The sequence below is a fragment of the Hyperolius riggenbachi genome, chromosome 6, assembly GCF_040937935.1.
Source record: "Hyperolius riggenbachi isolate aHypRig1 chromosome 6, aHypRig1.pri, whole genome shotgun sequence".
In the NCBI taxonomy this organism is placed as follows: domain Eukaryota; kingdom Metazoa; phylum Chordata; class Amphibia; order Anura; family Hyperoliidae; genus Hyperolius; species Hyperolius riggenbachi.
In genome coordinates this window covers 306,315,435-306,340,935 of record NC_090651.1, presented here as the reverse complement: position 1 = coordinate 306,340,935, position 25,501 = coordinate 306,315,435, and the positions used below count along the sequence as shown (strand labels likewise).

The window sequence follows — 25,501 nt, the reverse complement described above, 5'->3', positions numbered from 1 at the left end:
TGCAGATGTTGCAGATTCTAAGGGGATTGGCAGATATACAGCGGATGTGTTTGTTGGTTGAAGAAGCAATTTTCAGGGGGGTTTTAAAGGAAAGATAACCCTTGTGTATAGCACCTTTTGCATTGCCTGTACACTGAAATACAGATCAGCATTATTAATGTATTTCCTTTGACTTGAAGTGATTTACATTCTTCTACCACATTCCTCAGTATGAGGAGATATGAATAACTTTTCAATTTAATGTTTTTAGCAACTCTGCTCTCTTTGCCCAATGCAGACACATTCATCATTATCAGAAGTTTAAAGAAAAACTGTGACCAAGAATTAAACTTCATCCCAATCAGTAGCTGTTATCCCCTTTTCCATGAGAAATCTTTTCCTTTTCACAAACGGATAATCAGGGGGCTTTCTGTGGCTGATATTGTGGTGAAACCCCTTCCACAGGAAACTGTGAGGACCATGGTCCTTGCAGTTTCCTGTCTGTGAACCTCGTTGCATTGTGGGAAATAACTGTTTACAGCTGTTTCCAACCGTGCAAAAAGCAAGCAGCAGCTACTTCCAGTGACATCACCTGCCAGCAGTAAAAATGTCACCATGTGGTAAATGTTCGAATGTAAATCAGGGAGAGGAAAGCTTTTACAATGGGCCAACAATGACTAAATCATTTATACATAATTACTGTAAAAATTAAGCACTTTTATTTATTACATTATTTTCACTGGAGTTCCTCTTTAACATGTCTCTGCTAGACTGATCTCCTCTCATCAACTACTTCTCCCTCCCTTACAGAACATCAAGCACATCTCTCTTCAGCTGTTATAGAATCAATTGTTCATGGAATGTACTACTCTTACTCGAGTTGTGTTTGCTTTGAATCAGACACTAGTAGCAGATTCCAGAGCAATGGATGAACAGAGAACATTAAGGGCTTGATTCACAAAGCGGTGCTAACTGTTTAGCACAGGTGTGCTAAACAGTTAGCACGTGAAGTGCCGTTCGTGGACTTTTGAGCGCGCAAAGTGCCGCGATTCGCTCAACCGCGGCAAATTGCGGGTGCTAAAGTCCGCGATCGCGTGAATCGCGGCACTTTGCGCACGCAAAAGTCTGCGAACGGCACTTCACGTGCTAACTGTTTAACACACCCGTGCTAAACAGTTAGCACCGCTTTCTGAATCAAGCCCTAGGAGTGCAAGGGCAAGAGAGAAGGAGCTACATGGCTGATAACATTTAATTGAAAAGTTAAACTACTTATAATACTTGATAAGTACATCATCGCAGTTCACTTTAGTAAAACATTTTGACATGTGGTTCCCGACAAAGGTTGAGATTTTGTGTTGACATTCTGACATTGACAATGTAAAGAAAGCCGGCAAACAGTGTTGAAAGATAGCCGTAGGTATGGAATATGCCATGGCATGGGTTCACCAGCAGCAAACTTCCATCCTATAATTCCCATCATGATCTCTCACCTGAAGTAAGCCATTCACAAACTAGCATGTCCCAAGAACAAGGTCGTTGTGGTGAGCTCCATTCCTATTGGCTAGCTGACCTCAGGTCAGAGGTCATGGTGGGCGTTAGAGGACGGAAGTTTACCACAGAACCCATGCCACCACAAATTGCATCCCTACATTAGCAAGCACTGTCACCATAACCCAGATGCTATAAATAAAACTTTTCACTTTGCCCATTTTCAAATAGCCAGATTTATGAAACTATATTTTTCAAAAAAATTCTCTTGAATCTAACTGTGTACATGAACTCTAAAAACAGCTGCAGAAAATGTCTCACTTTATAACTTCAGAACCCATGTATCACAAAATGGGACTTTAATTCAACCTTCTAAAACCACAGACACATCCAAAGTTTTGGGATTGTACAGAGCACTGTTGTCAAAGAGTGTATCCCTAAAATGGACAAAGAATTAAAATAGCTTTTTGTGATACATGTGCACAAGAGTGCTGGGCTGGCTTGTTTTCGGACAGTGCTCATTAGACTGTATGGTGCTTTCCACATCCAACCATCACATCTCACTAATGGAAGCTTACACACCTGTGCTGTGCATTACTACCCTTCTCTAATAAGGAGTGACAGATGTCCAAAACAGAGGTGAGGTGAAATACTGTGAATTCAATTTACTGCTGTGCCCCTGATCTGGAGACCTTTAGCTGCTAAGGAACCAGCTTCCATCTCCTGCCTGCCGCTCTGAGTCACTCCAGCCTTGCAAAAAGTTTGCTGACAACCCAAAAGCCGAAGAATGAGTGGAAGAGACTCGACCTTTGCAGCTGAAGAGCTCTAGATGCAAATTCTATCACACAATACTTATCCCACTGTAAACAAGAGATCTTGTGATCCTGGAGTTCATTAAATGCCTGCACTGAGAACATAGGGAGCTTAGTCCACTAATCTTTCACAAAAACAATGCTAACCGATGCAGCTTATATTTATCAATAAACATCATGTATCACTGTAATAATTATAGACAGGGATGTGCAAATCTTCATTATATTCTATAGTCAGCAATCAGGGATGCTGTGTGTGCAGATCTTTCTGTTTCGTAAAAACTCCTTATGGTTAGGGATGGGCAATGAGAAGCAAATCATTTTGAGTTAATGCAGTATTATGCACATTTTGTATGCAAATGTATGCAGCTAGAAAATGAACCAATCTAATCCTGCTGAGGTAAAATTCAATTATTCCATTTTCACGATACATAAATTTACATACAACATTTGCCTAATCCTACATTAACTTAAAATTATTTGCATCTCATTGACCGGGATGGATACTTATGGCTCACGTTTTAAAATGCCTGAAATAAGGTTGGATTCAGACAACCAATCACAATTTTTTTATGCATTCATTTCCAGAGTAAACTTGAAACTGATTGGTTGTTAAAGGGCAAACAGGCAGTCTTTTTTGTCAGACACTTAGGATAAAACCATCACCTTAACCAACTGCTGGCATGACCAGTGGCCCAACCTGTAGACTGATGTTCAGTGTGACACATCTTACAGTAGCTTACACACGTACTATAGGTTAAAGCTGGAGCCCTTTGATATTGAGATTCAAGGAACCAATCTAACATTTTAACTGCATCGGCCAAAAGAAAAACCAAAACAATAAAGTAAACCTCACTTTGTCTTCCACAGGATCCAAAAACCTGAATGTGAAATATTGCCATTGCATACATGTTGCAAGTCTATGTTGCAATCACACAAAAGGACAGAGCATTGTGAACCATGAGAAGTGAACTTGCTGCTGATTTAAGTTCAAAGTTATGCTGTTCGAGCATGTTAAATTACATTAGATTTTCTGTCTTCAGCTGCCTAGGAGAGATAAAAGCAAAACTGGGAAAAAAGAATAAAAATAAAATAAGGTGAAAAAAAGACTAATAAAGAAACTAAACAGCCCCACTCCCAAACTTTTTTTCTTCAAATAAATAAATAAATATATTAAAAAAATAATAATGGACATATTAATGAAGAATTTCAGTTTCTTCATAGATTTTGTATCCTCCTGTTTTATTTGCTTGATTTCCATTTGCTGTTTCCTTTTTTTGTCATTTTTGATTTTTTGGAAATATTTACATCTTCACAGTAACGCCAACGTGTAGCTCCTGCGTCTCGCTCTCTTGCTCTCCTTTGTTCCTGTGTATGTGCTCATTGCTCTGTATGTTAGTGCACTTGTACATGTATGTGTTTCGATGGTTTTGTCGAACCTTGGGTATGCGTAACGATCTATATCCTGGTGCGCCATGGTAGCGCATGTGTGTACACCTGGGATCGGATATATGTCAGTGTACCTATATGTAAGCAAATCCATGTGAGTCTTCGCTCAGACATCAGGGCGCTGCCTTCTCCTGCGTCATTTTTGTTCATTTTTTTGTAGAGTTTGTTCAAAGTCATGCCAGAACGTCCTGGCACTAAGAGTTTCTCCATGGTCATGGCTGTGTTTGCGTTCCGTTGGAAGCCAAAAGTTTCTTGTCTTTGGAGGATCCTCTCCGATGATGCTCTGCCATGTCAGGCTCTGAGCGACGTGAGTTCTGGCAGCTTCGGGTTGGGGTGCCGGGCGGTCGGCTTGGCTGTCCGTTCTTCTCATCTGGTGGTGAGAACAGAAGGTGATCCAAGGAACACTCCATCTGGGTTCTTGGTGATACATTTGCTCCTAAATGAAATCATCAGTTGCACATATGGCTTATAGAAGGAACTTACAGCCTAATAGTTAAACATAGTGGTGAATGCAGGTCAACAACAGAAATAACCAGACTAGACTTTACTTTTTTTTTATTAAGGGTCAGCTCTCTCAAAACTAACATGCTTTATTGTTCAGGCATATTAAGTGAAACAGGTTGGAGACTGTATTGGAGAGATTTTTGCTCTCGAGTTACCAGGACCCACTCACCCACCACAGCCAATAGGGGCTCATCTCACTGACAGATAAAGTAATCTTGGATTAGTTCTGCTCACCCTGTGGTATGGCCAGCAGTAAATAATGAATGGGTGCTTAGACAGTCGTGATTGATAACACCAATCCAAAGTCATTATCCAAATTACTGTCTTAAGCAAAAAAAAAAAACATTTTGAAACGAACAGGGTCTTCTTCTCAAAAAATAATAAAGTAAGCAAAATTCAGAGGATGTACTTACATGAGCATGTGTTCTTTGTGAAATTCTCGCCACTATGTGATTTTGCTGCATTTGGTATTATTTCCCCGCCAGCTTTTTTTCACCTGCCCGAAATTTTAAAGCACCTGACGGATCACGCAGAATCAAAGGAAACGGAATCGCACTGCATCGAGATTGTGACTGTGATCGCGTTTCTTAGTGTAATTGGACATCACTGTTGATTGTGATAGCACAAAGCCCTGAAAACTCAGAGAAAGTATCTTGCTATATATGTAGAGGCTAGGTTGCTATGGACCAGTGCTTGGTACGCCTGGTAACTTTAAGCCTATCATGTCTTAACCTGGCTTGGAAAATGTATTCTTAATAAAGTTACGGTATTTAAAAAAAAACAACAAAAAAAAGAGAGCCTTATGGTTGGTGTTGTCAGTCCTCACATCCTAGACATCCTATTTAGCAGCTGAAACAGTGAGACTCCGTGGTAGGTGGGTAGAGAGCTGGGAACTCTGAGAGGACCATGCTACTAGATTGTCTGAGGGATGTTAGTGTGGTAACAGGAATCACAGTGGTCACATTTGTCTCTTAGGAACTGACAGCTCATGCTCTGCCCTTTTCATGCTTCCCATTCCCCACACAACCTGGATACCATGCTGCTTAACTGAGGCTGGTACAATGAACCATTCTCCCTTTCTCTATAACTAGCTGTCTCCTTCAAGTATAGAAATATTCCTAAAGTCGTAGTTCAGCCTCCATTTCTTTAATGCATATGATAGTAAATTTACATTAATTAGTGATGGACAATGTGATCTTGCAGCTCCATTTCCTTTGCTTCTACCTGAAGCTGAAGCTGTGAGGGTGCAGCAGCCAGCCTCCCCCTGTGAGCACAGATCATCTGACCCTGCCCCACCTCCTCCCTGTGCTGTTGAGAGATGAACTCTTTGCTGTCAGCGCTACAACCAAAGCAGAGTGTCATATTGATAAGAACCAGCTGAGTTAATCTTTCAGAAGCAGAATGAGATATTGTTATTCACTAGCTGGGGAACAGCCACTTTGCTGCCAGATCCTTGCTTTCTAGAGGGATCTCTGGTTCACACGACTGACCTTTGCAAATGGTAAATAAGAACACAGAGAGCCCAATATAGTGTAGTATGTGTTGGAAACTGTGGATAATGTAAGTGTGAGATGAATATACTCACAAACATGGGTTACCTCTTAGGCAACCACTGTAGATGCAGGTGAGGAGATTAGACCTGTCCTCACTCAGGATTAAGATGTCGCTCTCTGTAGATCAGGAAAATAGGGGTAGGTCACCCCTCCACCAGGGGTGGACACAGTATTATCGTAAGAGAACAGAGGCGCCAGCAGGATAAAAGGAAATAATTTTTTTTTAAATTTGCTGGGAGGCAGTGGTGGACTTACCTCCGGAAAGCAGACTCAAAATACTGTCTGAATTAAACAAATACATTTATTATTGGTACCCCAAAAAGATGCAACGCGTTTCGCAGGCACAGCCAGCTTCATCAGGCAATAAGATAGGGGACAAACAGTAGCTCGTCAGTAGCACAAATAGCGCCTCTGAGGCGCTATTCGTGCTACTGACGAGCTACTGTTTGTCCCCTATCTTATTGCCTGATGAAGCGGGCTGTGCCTGCGAAACGCGTTGCATCTTTTTGGGGTACCAATAATAAATTGATTTGTTTAATTCAGACAGTATTTTGAGTCTGCTTTCCGGAGGTAAGTCCACCACTGCCTCCCAGCAAATTTTAAAATTTTTATTACCTTTTATCCAACTTTGCAAATGGAATTTCTCTGGACTGGTTGCATCAAATAAACAAGGTGTGTGAGTGGTAGCATAGACCCCCTAATCACCTTTACTAACACAAAAAAATACAGGAGGGTGAACTAAGGCTTTAACAATATGCCGATTGGTAATCAGCTATAGGCTTATTTAAGGTGAGTAAGTCAGTAAATCCCTCCCATAATGCTCTTATACAGTATAATCAGTTATTGAAAGCTACACAGTTCTAATGCTGACTGAATTACTGTGCATGAGCAACAGTTCTGGCCAATGCAAAGCAAAACAAGATGGCTTCCTATTAATCAAAGCAATATCCCAGAAGGTAATCTGCTCAGTGGACTCCATAACCTTGCCTCTGACTTACTGTGAGCAGCACTGAGGAAAAAAATTTGAAATTCGCTCCACCACTTGTTTGCCAACTAGCAGACAGAAAGCCATGGGAGGGGGGGAGAGTTTCTGGATGTTATAATGGTGCAGTTGCTAGGGCATGTAGAGACTGGGTGTGACAATGCTGCGATTGCTAGGGCATGGGGGGCTGGATGTGACAATGGTGTGATTACTAGGGCATGGGGAGCTCTGTTACAATGGTGCGATCGATAGGGCAATGGGGGGGGGGGGGGAGTTCATGATGTTACAATAGTGCGATTGATAGGGCATGGGAGGGGTTCTGGATGATACAGTAGTGCGATCGCTAGGGCATATGGGGGAGGGGCTGGATGATACAATGGTGCAACTGCTAGGGCATGGGGGGTTCTGGATGTTACAATGGTGTGATTGCTAGGGCATGGGGAGACTGGGTATGACAACGGTGTGATTGCTAGGGCATGGGGGGGGGGGGGTCTGGATGTAACAATGGTGTGATTGCTATTGCATATAGGGGGAGGGGGGCTGGATGTTACAATGGTGCAATTGATAGGTCATGGGGGGGGGGGGGGTATTTCTAGATCTTACAATGGTGTGATTGCTAGGGCATATAGGGGGAGGGGCAGGATGTTACAATGGCGTGATTGCTAGGGCATATAGGGGAAGGGGCTGGATGTTGCAATGGTGTGATTGCTATTGCATATAGGGGAGGGGCTGGATGTTACAATGGTGTGATTGCTAGGGCATATAGGGGGAGGGGCTGTATGTTACAATGGTGTGATTGCTATTGCATATAGAGGGAGGGGCTGGATGTTACAATGGTGTGATTGCTAGGGCATATAAGGGGAGGGGCTGGATGTTACAATAGTGTGATTGCTAGGGCATATAGGGGGAGGGGCTTGATGTTACAATGGTGTGATTGCTATTGCATATAGGGGAGAGGGGCTGGATGTTACAATGATGCGATTGCTATTGCATATAGGGGGAGGGGCTGGATGTTACAATGGCGTGATTTCTATTGCATATAGGGGGAGGGGCTGTATGTTACAATGGTGTGATTGCTAGGGTATATAGGGGAAGGGGCTGGATGTTACAATGGTGTGATTGCAAGGGCATATAGGGGAGGGTCTGGATGTTACAATGGTGTGATTGCTAGGGCATATAGGGGGAGGGGCTGTATGTTACAATGGTGTGATTCCTGTTGCATATGGTGGGAGGGGCTGGATGTTACAATGGTGTGATTGCAAGGGCATATAGGGGGAGGGGCTGGATGTTACAATGGTGTGATTGCTAGGGCATATAGGGGGAGGGGCTGGATGTTACAATGGCGTGATTGCTATTGCATATAGGGGGAGGGGCTGGATGTTACAATGGTGTGATTGCTATTGCATATAGGGGGAGGGGCTGGATGTTACAATGGTGTGATTGCTATTGCATATAGGGGGAGGGGTTGGATGTTACAATGGTGTGATTGCTATTGCATATAGGGGGAGGGGCTGGATGTTACAATGGCGTGATTGCTATTGCATATAGGTGGAGGGGCTGGATGTTACAATGGTGTGATTGCTATTGCATATAGGGGGAGGGGCTGGATGTTACAATGGTGTGATTGCTATTGCATATAGGGGGAGGGGCTGGATGTTACAATGGTGTGATTGCTATTGCATATAGGGGGAGGGGCTGGATGTTACAATGGTGTGATTGCTACTGCATATAGGGGGAGGGGCTGGATGTTATAATGGTGTGATTGCTATTGCATATAGGGGGAGGGGCTGGATGTTACAATGGTGTGATTGCTATTGCATATAGGGGGAGGGGCTGGATGTTACAATGGAGTGATTGCTATTGCATATAGGGGGAGGGGCTGGATGTTACAATGGCGTGGTGTGATTGCTATTGCATATAGAGGGAGGGACTGGATGTTACAATGGTGTGATTGCTATTGCATATAGGGGGAGGGGCTGGATGTTACAATGGCGTGATTGCTATTGCATATAGGGGGAGGGGCTGGATGTTACAATGGTGTGGTGTGATTGCTATTGCATATAGAGGGAGGGGCTGGATGTTACAATGGTGTGATTCCTGTTGCATATGGTGGGAGGGGCTGGATGTTACAATGGTGTGATTGCAAGGGCATATAGGGGGAGGGGCTGGATGTTACAATGGTGTGATTGCTAGGGCATATAGGGGGAGGGGCTGGATGTTACAATGGCGTGATTGCTATTGCATATAGGGGGAGGGGCTGGATGTTACAATGGTGTGATTGCTATTGCATATAGGGGGAGGGGCTGGATGTTACAATGGTGTGATTGCTATTGCATATAGGGGGAGGGGTTGGATGTTACAATGGTGTGATTGCTATTGCATATAGGGGGAGGGGCTGGATGTTACAATGGCGTGATTGCTATTGCATATAGGTGGAGGGGCTGGATGTTACAATGGTGTGATTGCTATTGCATATAGGGGGAGGGGCTGGATGTTACAATGGTGTGATTGCTATTGCATATAGGGGGAGGGGCTGGATGTTACAATGGTGTGATTGCTATTGCATATAGGGGGAGGGGCTGGATGTTACAATGGTGTGATTGCTACTGCATATAGGGGGAGGGGCTGGATGTTACAATGGTGTGATTGCTATTGCATATAGGGGGAGGGGCTGGATGTTACAATGGAGTGATTGCTATTGCATATAGGGGGAGGGGCTGGATGTTACAATGGCGTGGTGTGATTGCTATTGCATATAGAGGGAGGGACTGGATGTTACAATGGTGTGATTGCTATTGCATATAGGGGGAGGGGCTGGATGTTACAATGGCGTGATTGCTATTGCATATAGGGGGAGGGGCTGGATGTTACAATGGTGTGGTGTGATTGCTATTGCATATAGAGGGAGGGGCTGGATGTTACAATGGTGTGATTGCTATTGCATATAGGGGGAGGGGCTGGATGTTACAATGGTGTGATTGCTATTGCATATAGGGGAGGGGCTGGATGTTACAATGGTGTGATTGCTATTGCATATAGGGGGAGGGGCTGGATGTTACAATGGTGTGATTGCTATTGCATATAGGGGAGGGGCTGGATGTTACAATGGTGTGATTGCAAGGGCATATAGGGAGAGGGGCTAGATGTTACAATAGTGTGATTGCTAGGGCATATAGGGGGAGGGGCTGGATGTTACAATGGTGTGATTGCTATTGCATATAGGGGGAGGGGCTGGATGTTACAATGGTGCGATTGCTATTGCATATAGAGGGAGGGGCTGGATGTTACAATTGTGCGATTGCTATTGCATATAGGGGGAGGGGCTGGATGTTACAATGGTGTGATTGCTATTGCATATAGGGGGAGGGGCTGGATGTTACAATGGTGCGATTGCTATTGCATATAGAGGGAGGGGCTGGATGTTACAATGGTGCGATTGCTATTGCATATAGGGGGAGGGGCTGGATGTTACAATGGTGCGATTGCTATTGCATATAGGGGGAGGGGCTGGATGTTACAATGGTGTGATTGCTATTGCATATAGGGGGAGGGGCTGGATGTTACAATAGTGTGATTGCTATTGCATATAGGGGGAGGGGCTGGATGTTTCAATGGTGTAATTGCTATTGCATATAGGGGGAGGGGCTGGATGTTTTCCTCTGTTTTCACCTTATCTATGTTACTTTTTTAAGCTCCCAAAGAGCAAAACTGTAATATAATTAAGGTAAGAAAAGTGATATTGAAATGAAGTTAATCAGGAATAACTTACTTTGAGTGACTATTTTGCTTATAAAAGTGCTAAAAGGTTATTTTTATAAATTAGATGATAAATGAGTAATGTATGAGAAGTTTTGTGAATAGAGCCCAGTACTGGGAAATGGAAGAAGAATCACACCTTCGCTGCTTTCTCAGAAGTTTACATACAGTACACCCTGCAGGAAATATTCCCACAGTGTGCAGACTGTGCCTGCGCTCCAGGAATTAGGGCCCTCATGTTTCTCATTGCATGTTTATAGCATAGGGACCTCGGTAAGGACATTGCTCTTTACATAAATGGCTGTGGAGCCCATAGGAGCAGACACATCCAGCGTGCTGCTTATATCAACAAGCTCCCTCTAGTGTCTGCCACTGATAGCTGATGCCAGTGGGCTTACTAACCCATGCGGCTGTGCAGTGTAAAATGCAGTTATTCTCTTTCATTCCTCATGGCAAGTAAGTGTTTCCCCCAGCAGTAGCTGCAGCACATTCCTCCCTCTGACACCAATGCAGAATCAGTAACGGAGCAGTCACATGCTGAATGTATAGTCTGTCATGCACCGATATACATGCACATACCTGCCAGGGCCTGAACTGAAGGCTGGTCGTGTGTGCTCAGCAGCTGTGCCTGAATAGTTTCTACAACCCTCTTAAATCTGCGACTGGGACCTGTAGAATATTAAAAGAATAACTATAATTACAAATGAAGTGGTAACAGATCAGAAAAAGGCACAGCAACATTTCCACTGAACAAAGAATGTGTTGGCAGTATTAACAGGATTACCTACACTGCAGTTTAGGAAAACAACCACAAGATGTCACTGTGTGTAAAATGTAATGATGATCTCTATGGAATTGTTATTTCCTGTATTCACTCTGTGATCCTCCCTGTTCTAAGCAAGCTGCATTGCCTGATGGAGGGTGTATGATATATCTCTGCATGTTTTTCTTCAGTAAAGAGTTCTAACTTGTTATGCTAAGTGCCACTCTGCTCCATCCATCACAATATGTATGCTTATCAAGAGTCATGACTTCACTGACTGCTTCCAGGTCAGTGACATAAGGACTACTGAAGCATTCAAGCAAGGAGCATCTTTTCACAAGTCTGCTTTTCACACTTCTGATGAGTGAAATGTTTGATTTGTATGTACATTTTTGATGGGAAACAGAAATGTGCAGGGGCGTAGCAATAGGGGGTGCACCGCATCGGGGCCCTTGGGCCAGAGGTGCCCTCCCTCAACTGCAGTATTAGCTCTCTATTGGTTCTGTGTTCATAATAATCACTTCTATAGTTACTTTGAATAGTAGTAATCATTAACAAGCTGCTCCCCATCCCCTTCTTGCACCTCTGACACTGTAATTGCTATTGGCCGGCTTTGGTGCACCGTATCAATTGTTATGTATAGAGTGCTTGGGGGGCCCCATGTAAAACTTGCACTGGGGCCCATAGCTCCTTGGCTACGCTACTGGAAATGTGTATAGCATTGTTTCCACAGTTGCCACCAAAAGTATATACTATCAATATGATTCATTAAACTCCACATTCAAACTCGTATCCTACATAATAAAACCAAACTGTCCCTACGTACTCCTGTTCCTGTGTCCTTGGGTCTGTGCTTTTTGTTACTGCGCATATGTGCAGCACAGACAGCCGTTGGGACAGGAGGACCGGGCCAGTTAGCCGGGCAGGCGTGTGCGCGCGCATGCGCACTGACATGCGGCGGTGGTGTCGTTAAGAAACAGACCTAGAGCCAGTTTTTAAACGGGCTAAGGTCCCTAGTACATTATATAAAGAGCCTAGTACCTTTAAAATGAAAGTGCCATGGCAATTGGCTGGAAGTCGATTGGTGGATTTGAAGGACTGAGACACAGATATCTTTGGTCACTATCTTTTTGCAAACAATTTTATAATGATTATAGCCAGATTGTTGATTGTTTGCTTGCCAAAGACTTTTATCTCATGAGTGTATGCAGTTATAGCCAATGAAATAAATAGGAGGATAAGAAATTCGGGTAGTTTTACAACAGACACCATATTATAGTAACTATGGTATGAGAAGACGAAAGGGACTATTTAATATCTTCAAATTATAAAACGGCTCATGTAATAATTACAAGAAGCAAAAAAATAAAATAAAATACAATCTGAACATACAGATTTCTGCTCAGCATAAAATAGGAATGGCTGAAGTCAAATCAAAGTTCTAAACTGACGCACAACTAACCCTCCCACAGCTAATAAAATGACGCAGTTGCTGATTAATTGATTGCCACTTGGTGGCTTTGGTTTGACCACAGCTATTTCTGTTTCCTGTGAGGCAGAAATACAAATTCTGGGATAAACGGAAGTTTTTCTAAAGACAAGACAAGGCACAGAACATTTATATCGTGCTGGGGGACTCCTGGGGGACTCAAGGCGCCAGAGCTGCAGCCACTTAAAGCAAACCTGGAGAGAAAAAACTGATGATGTAATGAATTGGATGTGTAGTATGGATAATATAGAACGTTAGTAGCAAAGAAAAGAGTCTCATGTTTTTATTTTCAGTTATATAGGTGTTTTTGTATAACATTGCATCATTCTGTCATATTTGCAGTTTAGAAACCACACTCTGGGCTAGATCCAATTCTCTTTTTCTCCTAAGTTTTCTTCTAGGAGATCATTTTTCATCTTCTGTTTAAAATAACTTTCTAGCTGTATCTCGCTGTTTCTTGCCTGTTTAAGTGCTTCAGAAAACAGGAGTGTATTTGATCCAGTGGGTCCGATAGCTCAGAGATGCACTTTTGCATAGATAAGAACTGAGGTTTTTAACTCTTCATGTACTGGAACACAACATGAGACTTTTTATTCGCTACTAATGTTCTATTTCTTAGCTGTATTACACATACAATTCATTATCTCAAGTTTATTTTTTCTTCAGATTTGCTTTAAAGAGAACCCGAGGTGGGTTTGAAGAATATTATCTGCATACAGAGGCTGGATCTGCCTATACAGCCCAGCCTCTGTTGCTATCCCAAACCCCCCTAAGGTCCCCCTGAACTCTGCTATCCCCCATAAATCACAGCCACGCTGCTGACAAACAGCTTGTCAGAGCTGGCTGTGTTTATCTCTATAGTGTCAGTCTGCTGCTCTCCCCGCCTCCTGCAGAACTCCAGTCCCCGCCTGCATCCCTTCCCTCCCTGCTGATTGGAGGGAAGGGACGGGGGCATGGACCAGAGCTATGCAGGAGGCGGGGGAGCAGCTGAGACTGACAATACAGATGTAAACACCGCCTCACAGCACGGCTGTGATTTATGAGGGATTGCAGAGTGCAGGGAGACCTTAGGGGGGTTTGGGATAGCAACAGAGGCTGGGCTGTATAGGCAGATCCAGCCTCTGTATGCAGATAACATTCTTTAAACACTCCTCGGGTTCTCTTTACGGCGCACTCCACGGACGACCAGGATCATTAGAGAATACATAAGCTTCTATAGAAAAGTCCATGGACATCCAGTAAAGATATGATCTGTAAAACAACCAGGTACATACCGTAGTCTACAGGAAGAGTGATCTTTAATGCATTTAATTCTCTTTTGTTCTTTTAGAACCTAGGTTCTCAACGTGTGGTACGCGTACCCCAGGGGGTACTTCTGATGGTTCCAGGGGGTACTTGGGCTTGATATACTTAACCAAGAATATCAAATTTACAGTTTTAGAAAAAGATAAATCTTATTTAAATAACACCAAGTTAGTATTTTAGCTAATTAAAAGCAATAGTAAATGCTTGGAAATTGTTTAGAACCAATTATCATGCACTATGATTAAATATATATTTTGTAAGGGGTACTTGTGATAATGTTTACTATGCTAGGGGGTACTTGGTGAGTACAGGGTTTTAAAAGGGGTACATACCAATAAAATGTTGAGAAACACTGTTTTAGAACTACCGTACTTTACAGAAAAGTGTCTGTTCTATTAGAATGAAGAGCTGAGTTCTGTCAGAGTCCCTTAGGTACTGTGGGAAGTGGCAGCCTGTCAAGGAATGAGCTGCAGACTGCAATGAGTGTTTGTGGTCAGGGCTGCCTGTCTTTGTTGGGGAAGAAGCAATTCACCCCCCAGGCTTGACACGGCGTAATGAATTGTACCGTCATGGACGCTTGTCCATCACGGAGGCCGCTGTCACGCGCAGCTGTCAATAAGCGTTCTGCTATACATTGCCGTGTCACATAGTGGCTCCCATATTTAATGAACAAAGGAATGACTGACAGGTTGGCCTCTCAGGAGCTTCTGCTGCAGCTCAGGCAAATCATCCCTGCAGAGTGGCCAGCCTCCCTTTATGCACTGGAAGTGTGCAGCTCCTCAACAACCTGTTATGCATTAGATTAGCTCTTCTCCTCACCAAATATAAAGCTGTCACTCCTGTTATCTCTGGCCATTAGCATGCACAGCCGCTTTACCTGATATTAGAGTGAAGGTCACGGAGTAGATGCCGTTCTCTTTTTGTGCCTCGGCTCCCTCAGAGTAGCTGATGTCCACCTGAAACTTGACGGGTTTTTGGAACACGGATGGGCCCCCTGATGACTTGTACTCCGCTCTGAAGCTGGTCTGAGAAATAACGCTATGACTTAAGCTTGGGATCTGGGGAAAGAGAAGAAGCAGCATAAAGCATAGCTCCCAGCTATCCCTTCTTCTGAGGGACAGTCCCTCTTTGGACACCTAACTCCTTGTCACACTTTCTTCTTTATTCTCTTACAGGAGTGACACACAGATCTAAGGAAATGTATGTAATGGTACTACAAAAAAGGGGTTTAATCGACTTCTTTTATCGCCATCCTTAAAAGTGATGTTTCTGATTTTCCTATGTTAATATGAAGGAAAACGAATGAAACTATAAAGCACTAGTGTGGTTTGAATGATAAAACTTTTGCTTAAAATTGAACTAAACTCTGAGCCTCTCTCTGCTGTAAACGATTAGCAACAGCATGATAACATTTATAGAAAAAAACAATTCTTCATTGCAATTTATTGAATTCCTTGGCTTGACCTTTGCAGAAGGCACTCAAAGGGTTAAAGCGGACCCAAACCAAACATTTTTTTAATTCAAAATATTTAGTTGCACCACTCTGACAGATACAAAGATAAATAAACACTCCATCAAGCCTATGAGAATTTCAGTGCATGCTTTTCACCCTTCTCTTTCCATAACTAGGGTTATACAGGTGGCAGCCATTAGCAATTCCTCCTTTGCCGGACACCATCTACTCCACCAGTTTGCCAGATTCTGTCCCGGCAATATGAAAGGAAGGGAGGGGTTCCTCCAATAAATGTAAAATATTTTATATTTGTCATCATGCAGCTGAAAAAAGGCTGCTATTTATTATTATAATTTAGAATACAGATTTTATTTCTGAAATCTTGTATTTTTTTTTTGGGTCCACTTTAAGCCTCAGTGTTTATTTTATGGAAATCTGCCTTGGCAGAGCTCTCCTGCAGTATATTCCCAGTTGCTGATAAGCAGTGGCGTAGCAATAGGGGATGCAGTGGTTGCAACACCAACGGGGCCCTTGGGCCAGAGGGGCCCACTAGGGGCCCTCCATCCATCTTATTGGCTTTTTATTGATGCTATGCACTCCTCTATATGTGCATTGAATAATGCTAATTCTTAACAAACTGTTTCCTTAATCTAATTACACTTCTCTGACACTACAGATGTCCTTGGTAGGTTTTGGAGCTCCATATCAATAGAGTGCTTAGGGCCCCCTGTAAAACTCGCACCGGGGCCCCAAGCTCTTTAGTTACGCCACTGCTGATAAGAACTAATTAGACACTTTGATTTGCCTAAATAAACACAGAGCAATGGATTTCTTCAGCAACTATATGTGGAATAAAGACTTTTCATTGTGTTCTGTGCAAGAGTTTGGGTCCACTTTAAAATTCTTCGTGGTGTGCATGACTTGGGGTGTGGTGGGTAAATGTTTAGTGGTGTGGCAAAAGTATGTCCTAAAGCTGTCCCTCTTGGTTATCTCAAAAAGTTGGGAGGCATGTGATTTAGGGTAGACCTCCGGCCGATATTTTTTATTTTTTTTGCTTTTATTAGCATGGGAAATTGTTTGAATAACACAATTTTCTAGCTGTCGTCCCCACTTAAGAGATTTCTTCTCACTTTCCTTACATAACTATTACACACAAAACAATACAGTTTAACTTCATGGCCTACTGTAAATAAAATACATTATTTTCCATCCACCTGACTAAAAGGTAACAAGTAAAACCTTATTAAACAGAAATATACAAATGATGGCTATGGTTTTATCTTAGGCAGTTTATTCAGTTAACTCTTTGTAACTTCCTATCCAACTTTATGGGTTTCAAATCAAAGTGGCAGAGTGACAGGCTGTTTTCCTGTGAAAACTTTAGGTACCGTCAGCGTCCCTTATGACCTGTATAACTACTGCTGCTGTGCTGAGTTCCTCTGCTGCCTCAGGCACCTGCCATTGCCTTTCTCAAGGCTTCTACTCTGAATCTCCAAGGCGGCTCCTCCACTTCTGTCCCAGGAGCGCTGATGTGGCGACTTTACCAGCGGTGGGAGCTGAGGAGCAAATGCTGAAGACATAGCAGAGCACAGCAGCAGGAAGGCACAATGGATTGCAAGGGGACACTGAACATGCTGAGTGCATAAAGTGAAGTGAAATGGGGTATAGTGGCTGCCACATTTATTTCCTTTTAAACAAAATCAGTTGCCTGGCAGTTCTGCTGATCTCTTTGACTGTATCACACACCTGAAACAAGCATGTGGCTATCCCAGTCAAACTCCAGTCATGTTAGAAACAACTGATTTACGCTTTTTAACCACTTGAGGACCCACCCTTTACCCCCCCTTAAGGACCAGCGCTGTTTTAGCGGATCTGTGCTGGGTGGGCTCTGCAGCCCCCAGCACAGATCAGGGTGCACGCAGAGCGATCAGATCGCCCCCCTTTTTTCCCCACTAGGGGGATGATGTGCTGGGGGGGTCTGATCGCTCCTGCCTGCCGGGTGTTGCGGGGGGGGGCACCTCAAAGCCCCCCTCCACGGCGAAATCCCCCCCTCCCTCTCCTACCTGCCCCCCCCCCCCCCCGGTGAACAGGGCTGCACAGGACGCTATCCGTCCTGTGCAGCCAGTGACAGGCTGTCCCCTGTCACATGGCGGCGATCCCCGGCCGCTGATTGGCCGGGGATCGCCGATCTGCCTTACGGCGCTGCTGCGCAGCAGCGCCGTACAATGTAAACAAAGCGGATTATTTCCGCTTGTGTTTACATTTAGCCTGCGAGCCGCCATCGGCAGCCCGCAGGCTATTCACGGAGCCCCCCGCCGTGAATTGACAGGAAGCAGCCGCTCGCGCGAGCGGCTGCTTCCTGATTAATCAGCCTGCAGCTGGCGATGCAATACTGCGTCGCTGGTCCTGCAGCTGCCACTTTGCCGACGCACGGTATAAGCGTGCGGTCGGCAAGTGGTTAAAACGCTAGTGCCATCATACCCTATGGGCCTGTTCTCATTTGGGCAATTTGCGTTAATCGCCGACGATTTACGCAAATCGCTAAACGCAAATTTGTATCCTGCACCATTTTCAGGCGATTTCCCGGCGATCACGTTTAGTGCTATAGACGCGCTAAACGCAATTGCGAAAAAAATCGGCAAGTGTAAATGGCAATTTTTTTGCGTTAATCGCCGAAAATCGCCAGAGCAAACCGCTAGCTAAAGCGCTAGCATTTTGCAAGTGTGAATAGGGCCTTATAGTTGCTTAAGTGTTGAAAAAATCTTTTTCATGCATAAAAGTGACAAAAAATCCTACTTACAGAGAGGAAAGCATGGACGATGTCAGCCTTTATGGAGCTGAGTGGTTTGTCCTTAATCACCACAAATATCTGCTCTTCTTTATCTAAGTTGATGAAGTTACCAAACCAAGACTTTTTCGCAAGTCTGTAATGAAAGTAAGAGAGTTACAAATTCCACACAAATGAAAAGGCATTCTATATGGAACACAGCTGGATAGAGCACTCGCCAATGACCTCCCAGCTGTGCTTTAGAGGAGACAACCTGGCATGCAAATAAAGCTAGGGAACACTAGAATCCTTTCTTGAGGAGGTGAGCATCTGCCTTTTTCTACAGCGTCATTTTAAAGAGACTCTGTAACAAAATTTTCAGCCTTACTTCTTCTATCCTATACGTTCCTATACCTGTTCTAATGTGGTCTGGCTTACTGCAGCCTTTTCTAGCTGCACTGTCTCTGTAATATATCTAATCTTTTTTCCTTTGTCAGGCTTTGTGGAGGCAGAGAGGAATGCACTGCCTCTGCTGTGATAGAGAGAAGTTATGCATGCCCCTTCCACACCCCCTACAGGCTCTGTGTGTGCGCTTTGTTTATTAGTCACAGACAGCTCTCTGCTCTCAATTTCAGCTTGTCTGAGGGGGAAGGGAGCTGAGAAACTGAGAATCCCTGACTGGAGTTCACTATGTAATAAAAACTTGTAGTATACTGTAACATGATATATATGTACATATTTATATATATACACAAACATACCTTCCTGGTTAGCGGCCATGTTTTTTGTTTGTAAACACTGCCTAAAACTGACGATTAAAAGCCAGGTTCACGGCAAGGAGCGGCGGAAATGGCAAAGAGGGATCCAGGAGATCACAGTGACTCGATTGGTAGGTTTTTTTTTATTGTAGAAATCTTACAGTACAGATTCTCTTTAAAGCAGAACAGCACTAATATTGTTGCAATATTGTTCTCTGAAACTCAAGAGGCTGGGGGTACCCAGCAGGAGCTGAGCAACATGTCTGCACCACTCTCGAGCTGTAACTACAACCCAAAATGATTTGTAAAGATTGTTTCTGGTGACAAATATTGAGTCTGTCCTAGCTTAAGAAATCTTTATCTGTCAGCAGGGCTGTTGTGAGGAACAAGGATTGCCCCCCTCTTCACTTGGTCTCTTCCAATCGTGAAAAGTTCTATGTACTATTACTTCTCTGCACAGCTGCTAGCACATGCCTGTTGAATTTAGATTGGATATTGAAAAGTGCCATTGTGTAGCATTTTATTTTACATAATTAAATAAACAGCTATAGGTGTAGCAGAATGGTAAAATGTTTTATTGGAACTGGTTTACTGTGCAGACAGGTCATAATAATCAGATCCTGGTTAAGGGTGGATTCACACTAGGCACATAGCATAATGCATGCGTTGTAATGTGCGTGAACCGCAATGGAGGCTGAGTGCGTTAATTCAAAGCCTGTATGCTGCGAGTTAGAATAACGAATCTGTTACAATGCAGAGATGTGAACAGGCCCATAGAATTGTATGGGCAGTGAGTTGACATGCAGAATTATTCTTTAAAGCAACGTGAAATCACCCTAATAGTGACCAATTACAATATTGCCTTTCCAGAAGAGGAATATCATATGCATTGCGGACTATCCAGACATTTCTTTTGGCAGATACTGCAGCCATTATCAAACACACCCTTCAAACTGCTTAAAAAATAAGAGGAGGAAAAACAGTGGTACTTACTCTGGTGAGGATTCTGGGGTAAGACTTGACATTTCTTCTGGTGACGGGACTGTTAAAAAAATCAATCATTAAGAAAATAGCAGACAAAACATGAGTTATCCCTTTCCATTAAAATTATTAAAGAGAATTCCAGTCCAATGGGAAGCTAAATACACAAATAGTTTCCACACAATTTGAACAAAGCTGTAATATAAGTGATTGACTCGTGTATAATCCTCTTCCCCAGTATAGCCAACTCCACAGTAGCTAGATGTGCCCCAAGAATGATACAGCTGTGTCTCAAGACGCCACTATATGACGTCAAATATGAGACAGTGATTGCCACACAGGAAGAGTCCCCGATCGTTGCACCACTGACACGTTTCCTGCATGCTCCGCGCCACAAGCCGGGGGACACTGGTACTACTCTTTAGCAGCACACTCTGCATCATGTTTCAGGGGATGGGGGGCACAGACACAGCAGGAAGCCAACTGCTAAGAGGTTCACTAATGCAAGATCCTTACGCTCCTCTGCCAGTAACAAATCCTGCTCCACTGACTCGCATTTAAGCCGAGGGGGCAACTTTTCAGCACATTTTTTGTGCTGTAAGTCACACGAAATCAGGTTCGTGCACACGTTATGTAATGTGAAAGAGGCCTAAGCACTAGTTGTAATTTGATCCCTTAGCTGTGTCAGCTGACTGCCACGGCAGAGAGTTAATTGATAAACACAGGATGTTAAGAATATGTCTGCTTACATGACAGCAGGAAGTAGATAAACTGCAGATTTATTGCAGGATTTGTATCAGCTGTAACAAATAAATATTTTTCTTTAAAGGTTATTATGCTGTTGTGTATCTTTTAGAGCAGAGAGGAAGATCTGAGTTCAGGTCCACTTTAATAAAGCAAGTGTGTAACAGCCCACATTGAGTTACTCAGGAACAAAGCAACTTATTTTAAAATAATTTGGTTTTATGGAAGAAAGTGCTAAAAGTTATTTTATAGATATTGTAAAACTTAGAATCAACCCTGAGGTGTCTTAACCCTCTACATTTATCATATCTCACAGAATGAAATACATTGAATAATAAACTAAAATAATTATATATAAAAGTAAACAAGACAATTAAAACATACAGAAATCTACTGCACAATTTGCTTTTCCTATATCAAGTTATTTCAGCCACTAGATGGCAGGAGAATAGCCATGCAGAACCAAAGCTGAAGGCTGCATGATCTTAGTTCAGCCACAAGGTGGCACCAGAGCATTGCCTAAACTGGACTATTCTGTCATGCAACATCCACCCTCAATTTATCTCAAGTTGTACTCCAGCTTAAAGGGAACCTGAAGCAAGTAAAATTATTTCAAATAAACACATGATGTAGCTGCAAAAGAATATTACATACTAACCTCACCGTCAGTTCCTCTCAGAACCTCAGCATTTTCTTCTTACAGTGATCCCTTCCAGTTCTGACAATATTTTGTCAGAGCTTAAATATACCAGCGGCTGTCAGTTATTTATCAGCAGCTGTCAGTTACAACTGAATGTGCAAGGTAATGTCCATGTTTCCCTATGGCTCAGGTGGGTGATATTACAGTTTAACAGTGTGGTGACCAGGAAGCTGTTATGGGGTAATGGCCATTTTTAAAATGGAGGACAGAGAATTCCATTGATCACAGTGGACAAATGGGACGCTGGAGAGGAGAAAGAGATTGATGAGTAGACTACAGGGGAGGTAAGTATGACCTGTGTATGGTTATTTTGACTTTTTATTTTCAGTTCAGGTTCTCTTTAAGCAAATTTATAGCATATAAAAGGGGACCTGAAGCGAGAGGAGTGTGGAAAATGACATGTAAATTTCCTTTTCATGAATGCAAATTGCCTGGGTGTTGATTATCTGATTCTAATACTCTTAGGCTAGGAGCACACTTAGCAGAAACGCTTGCATTGCGGAAAACACTGCATTTTTGCCGCTAATGGAAGTCTATGGGCCGCAGGAAAAAACGCATATGCGTTTTTGATGCGTGTGTTTTCAAAAACGCTGGTTTTGTTGCCTATTCTTCAAAAACGCATGAAAAACGCACATAGTAAAAGTCAATGGAAACGCAATGGCATGTGCTTTCCATGCGCTTTTCTATGCGTTTTTGGTAAAACAAAATGTTTTCTGATGTATTTCCGCTTCCTGTTGTCTTCCTAGTGAAAAGCCAATGAAAAATGCATGTATAAGTGAACAGCAAACGCATTAAAACGCACGCAAAACTATTGAAAAACGCATCTGCGGTAAAAAAAATGCTAACACAAAACGCACCAAAAAAGCAGTTAAAATGCACAAAACATAAGATGAAAGATGACATGAAACGCAGCCTTATCCATAGACCCTGAACAAGCATGCAGATCAGGAGCTCTGATGGAAGACTGATTAGTTTCAGGTGTGTGGTTCAGACACTATGCTTTTCAAACACTAATGCTAGAAAGAGCAATAGCACTGCCAGGAAACTAGTATTATTATTTAAAAGGAAAGAAATATGGTAGCGCCCATATGCCTTTCACTTCAGGTTCCCTTTAAAGTGAGCCAGAGACGAAGCACCCTCATGTATTTTACCATATATATCAGTGGACACATTAGAGAAAACATCTACCCTGCTTTCTGTTACATTCTTCACTGCTCAGCTTGCTTCTAATCAGCCCTGATAAAATCCCTGACTGAGCATTCAGTCTGGATTTGCTCAGGACTCATTATAGCTGAGTCTGTATTCTCTGTTGTCTTTTCAAGCCCAAGCCTGTCCCCTTCTGGCTTTGATATAATGACTCAGCTATAATAATTCCTGAGCAAAGCCAGACTGGGGATTTTATCAGGGCTGATTAGAAGCAGGCTGAGCAGTAAAGAATGAAACAGAGAGCAGGGTAGGTGTTTTCTCTAATGTTCCCAGTGATATATATGGTAAAATACATGAGGGAGCTTCATCTCTGGTTCACTTTAAAGGGAGTCTGAAGTGGAAAAAACAAACAAAAAATAAAACAGATACCTAAGGAGAGGGAAGGCTCTGTGTCCTAGAGCCTTCCCGGACTTCTCACAGTCCCCCACATGCTCCCCTGTTAGCAGCAGTTTTTATTCAAAAACCAATCTGACAACACGTTTCACGGGTCATGGCCCGCTTCCTCAAGGCAATACAAAATGCCTTGATAGCACTTGATAGCATAGGGGATAAAGTGTAGGTGCCTCTTAGAGGCGCCTACACTCTATCCACTATGATTAGAGGCGCCTACACTCTATCCCCTATGATTAGAGGTGGCTACACTCTATCCCCTATGCTATCAAGGCATTTTGTATTGACCTGAGGAAGTGGGCCATGACCCGTGAAATGCATTGTCAGATTGCTTTTTGAATAAAACCTTTTTTTACAGTTGAAGTGGTGTCTATATCTTCTGGAGAGGTAAGCAATTACCTCTCTTTTTATTATATAATTTTTTTATTTGCACTTAAAAATACCAAAATAGAACATACATTGGGCGCCTCCATCCTACCCCACTACCAGTCAGACCTCCTTTGGAGGTAATAGCTTTGCAGTTTTTTCTGGAAAGTATATCGTACTACAGGAGAGTGACCATCCAGTATCCAGCAGGACCTGGAGTACTGAGCAGGGACGGTTAATTCCCTGCAGGCCTATACGGTGGTTGCAGGAACACACCTGTGAATATACAGTATATATATATATATATATATATATATATATATATATATATATATATATATATATATATATATAAATACCCTATACCAAAAATTAGGAGCTGGTGCAGGATTCCACCTTTGCATTTACATTTTTACATTTTATAAAAGCAAAGGTGGAATTCAAGTGGTCAATTTTCAACTGCATATATTTGAATAATCCTGCATCAATTTGGAATTATTTTCATCTTGTCATCTTGTGACCATCCCTATTAGCTATTGTCACAGTTATGTTCTATACAACATTTATATTATGTATTTGTAGCATGCTTTGTACATGACCACAAACAATGATAACATAATGCAAAATAATAATAATAATTTCAGAATTTAAAGGAATATTACAAAAAAAGGCGTAGTATTGCATTTTCCTACTCATCATGTAAAGATTGAATCTACAATAATATACTTCCCATCCCACTAAGTGCCACTAGATGGCAATCTCCCACAAGAGAAGAAGAAAGCTTACCTTGCAATTTCCGACGATGGAAGCGTGGGGATCCCAGGAAACTATTCTTGATAGAGTTGAGCCTTGTCTTCCAAGCCACCCCACCAACACCAGGACTGGAGGGAGGGGTGCCACTGGGCGTCCCAGTCGGGCTGTCCTTGGGCGTATGCACTGGGGTGCCCAGCGGGGTAGGGAGGGGACTACCTCGGGGAGAAGGGTGAGGGGTCACCTGCGGCAAAGGGATAGATTTGGTGGAGGATTTAGTACCAGGGAAAAAACGAGCAGGCAGTGAGGAGGGGAAGAAAGGCGGGGATAACGGGGATCGATGAGGCGAAGGTGAGGAGTCATGCGGTGGGGAAGAGGCAGTCATGGTTATGGGTAAGGGGTTGGATTTAATGGTATGGAGGGGCTTTTCTCCCAGGCTGGTCTTAGCAGGCAGTGTCTGGGTCTTCGGGTCAGGCTGGCGGTGGGCGACTTTGGATTGCCAGATGGCACGGGGATCCTCCCCATCTGCAGCTTCCAGCGGTGTGGGGGAGAATGTGAAAACGGGACTCTGGCAAGGGGGGACAGAAAAGCGCCCAATGGGCATTGATGTTGGACAATGAGATGAAGCAATGTGGTAGGACATGGTGTTCTACTGTTGTGTGCTCAACATAATTAACATTTAGGCCTTCATCAATGCCAGTCCTCACATAGGTGCCAACACAACACAAACACTCAAGGTTATTTTAAGTACATTTTTTACACATATTTGGCTAAACAATAATACTGAATGGGCAGAAGGGTAGATATAGCTCCAGAATGTGCACAATATGGACGGCTCTAGAGTTACACATCTGCGTTTAGTGAACTTGCTTATAGGCCCATGTGGCCAACACATGTTATGTTCTATGGAAATCTTTAAAGTGAGTGGGAACCAGATACTTACCTAAGGAGAGGGAAGGCTCTGGGTCCAATAGAGCCTTCCTGCTCCTCTCATGGATCCCTTGTTCCAGCATTGGCTCCCCCGGTAGCCGTATTCAACCACATTGGTCAAATACTGCTTTGGAAGTCTTCGGGAGACCGAGTGCTCCGGAAGATGGGCGGCTCTGTACTGCACGAGCACACTCTCTTGCGCACTCACGCATGCGCAGTACAGAGCATCTTCCGGCAGGGGATTCTAACAGGGAAGCCAGCAATGCAACGAGGGCACAGTGAGAGGAGCGGGAAGGCACTATAGAACCCAGAGCCCTACCTCTCCTTAGGTAAGTATCTGGTTCAAATTTTATTTTATTTTTTATTCCCATTAGCT

General features: G+C 43.2%; 1 protein-coding gene across 11 annotated transcripts in view; it reads right to left on the bottom strand.

The window, feature by feature from the left end:
* Positions 1-1,166: 1,166 nt before the first annotated feature.
* Positions 1,167-25,501, bottom strand: part of LOC137521675 (serine/threonine-protein kinase BRSK2-like) — a 427,652-nt gene continuing 403,317 nt past the window's right edge. For 8 of the 11 annotated variants that reach the window (XM_068241267.1, XM_068241268.1, XM_068241277.1 and 5 more), the window contains 6 exons: positions 24,232-24,439; positions 20,052-20,100; positions 18,334-18,457; positions 14,958-15,138; positions 11,103-11,192; positions 1,167-4,164 (listed from right to left, as the gene is read on the bottom strand). In XM_068241267.1, the coding sequence (XP_068097368.1) occupies positions 3,941-4,164; positions 11,103-11,192; positions 14,958-15,138; positions 18,334-18,457; positions 20,052-20,100; positions 24,232-24,439 (876 nt within the window). In that variant the 3' untranslated portion in view covers positions 1,167-3,940. Of the gene's footprint in view, positions 4,165-11,102; positions 11,193-14,957; positions 15,139-18,333; positions 18,458-20,051; positions 20,101-24,231; positions 24,764-25,501 lie in introns of all 11 variants that reach the window. The other 3 variants (XM_068241271.1, XM_068241272.1, XM_068241266.1) reach the window with 2 other exon arrangements.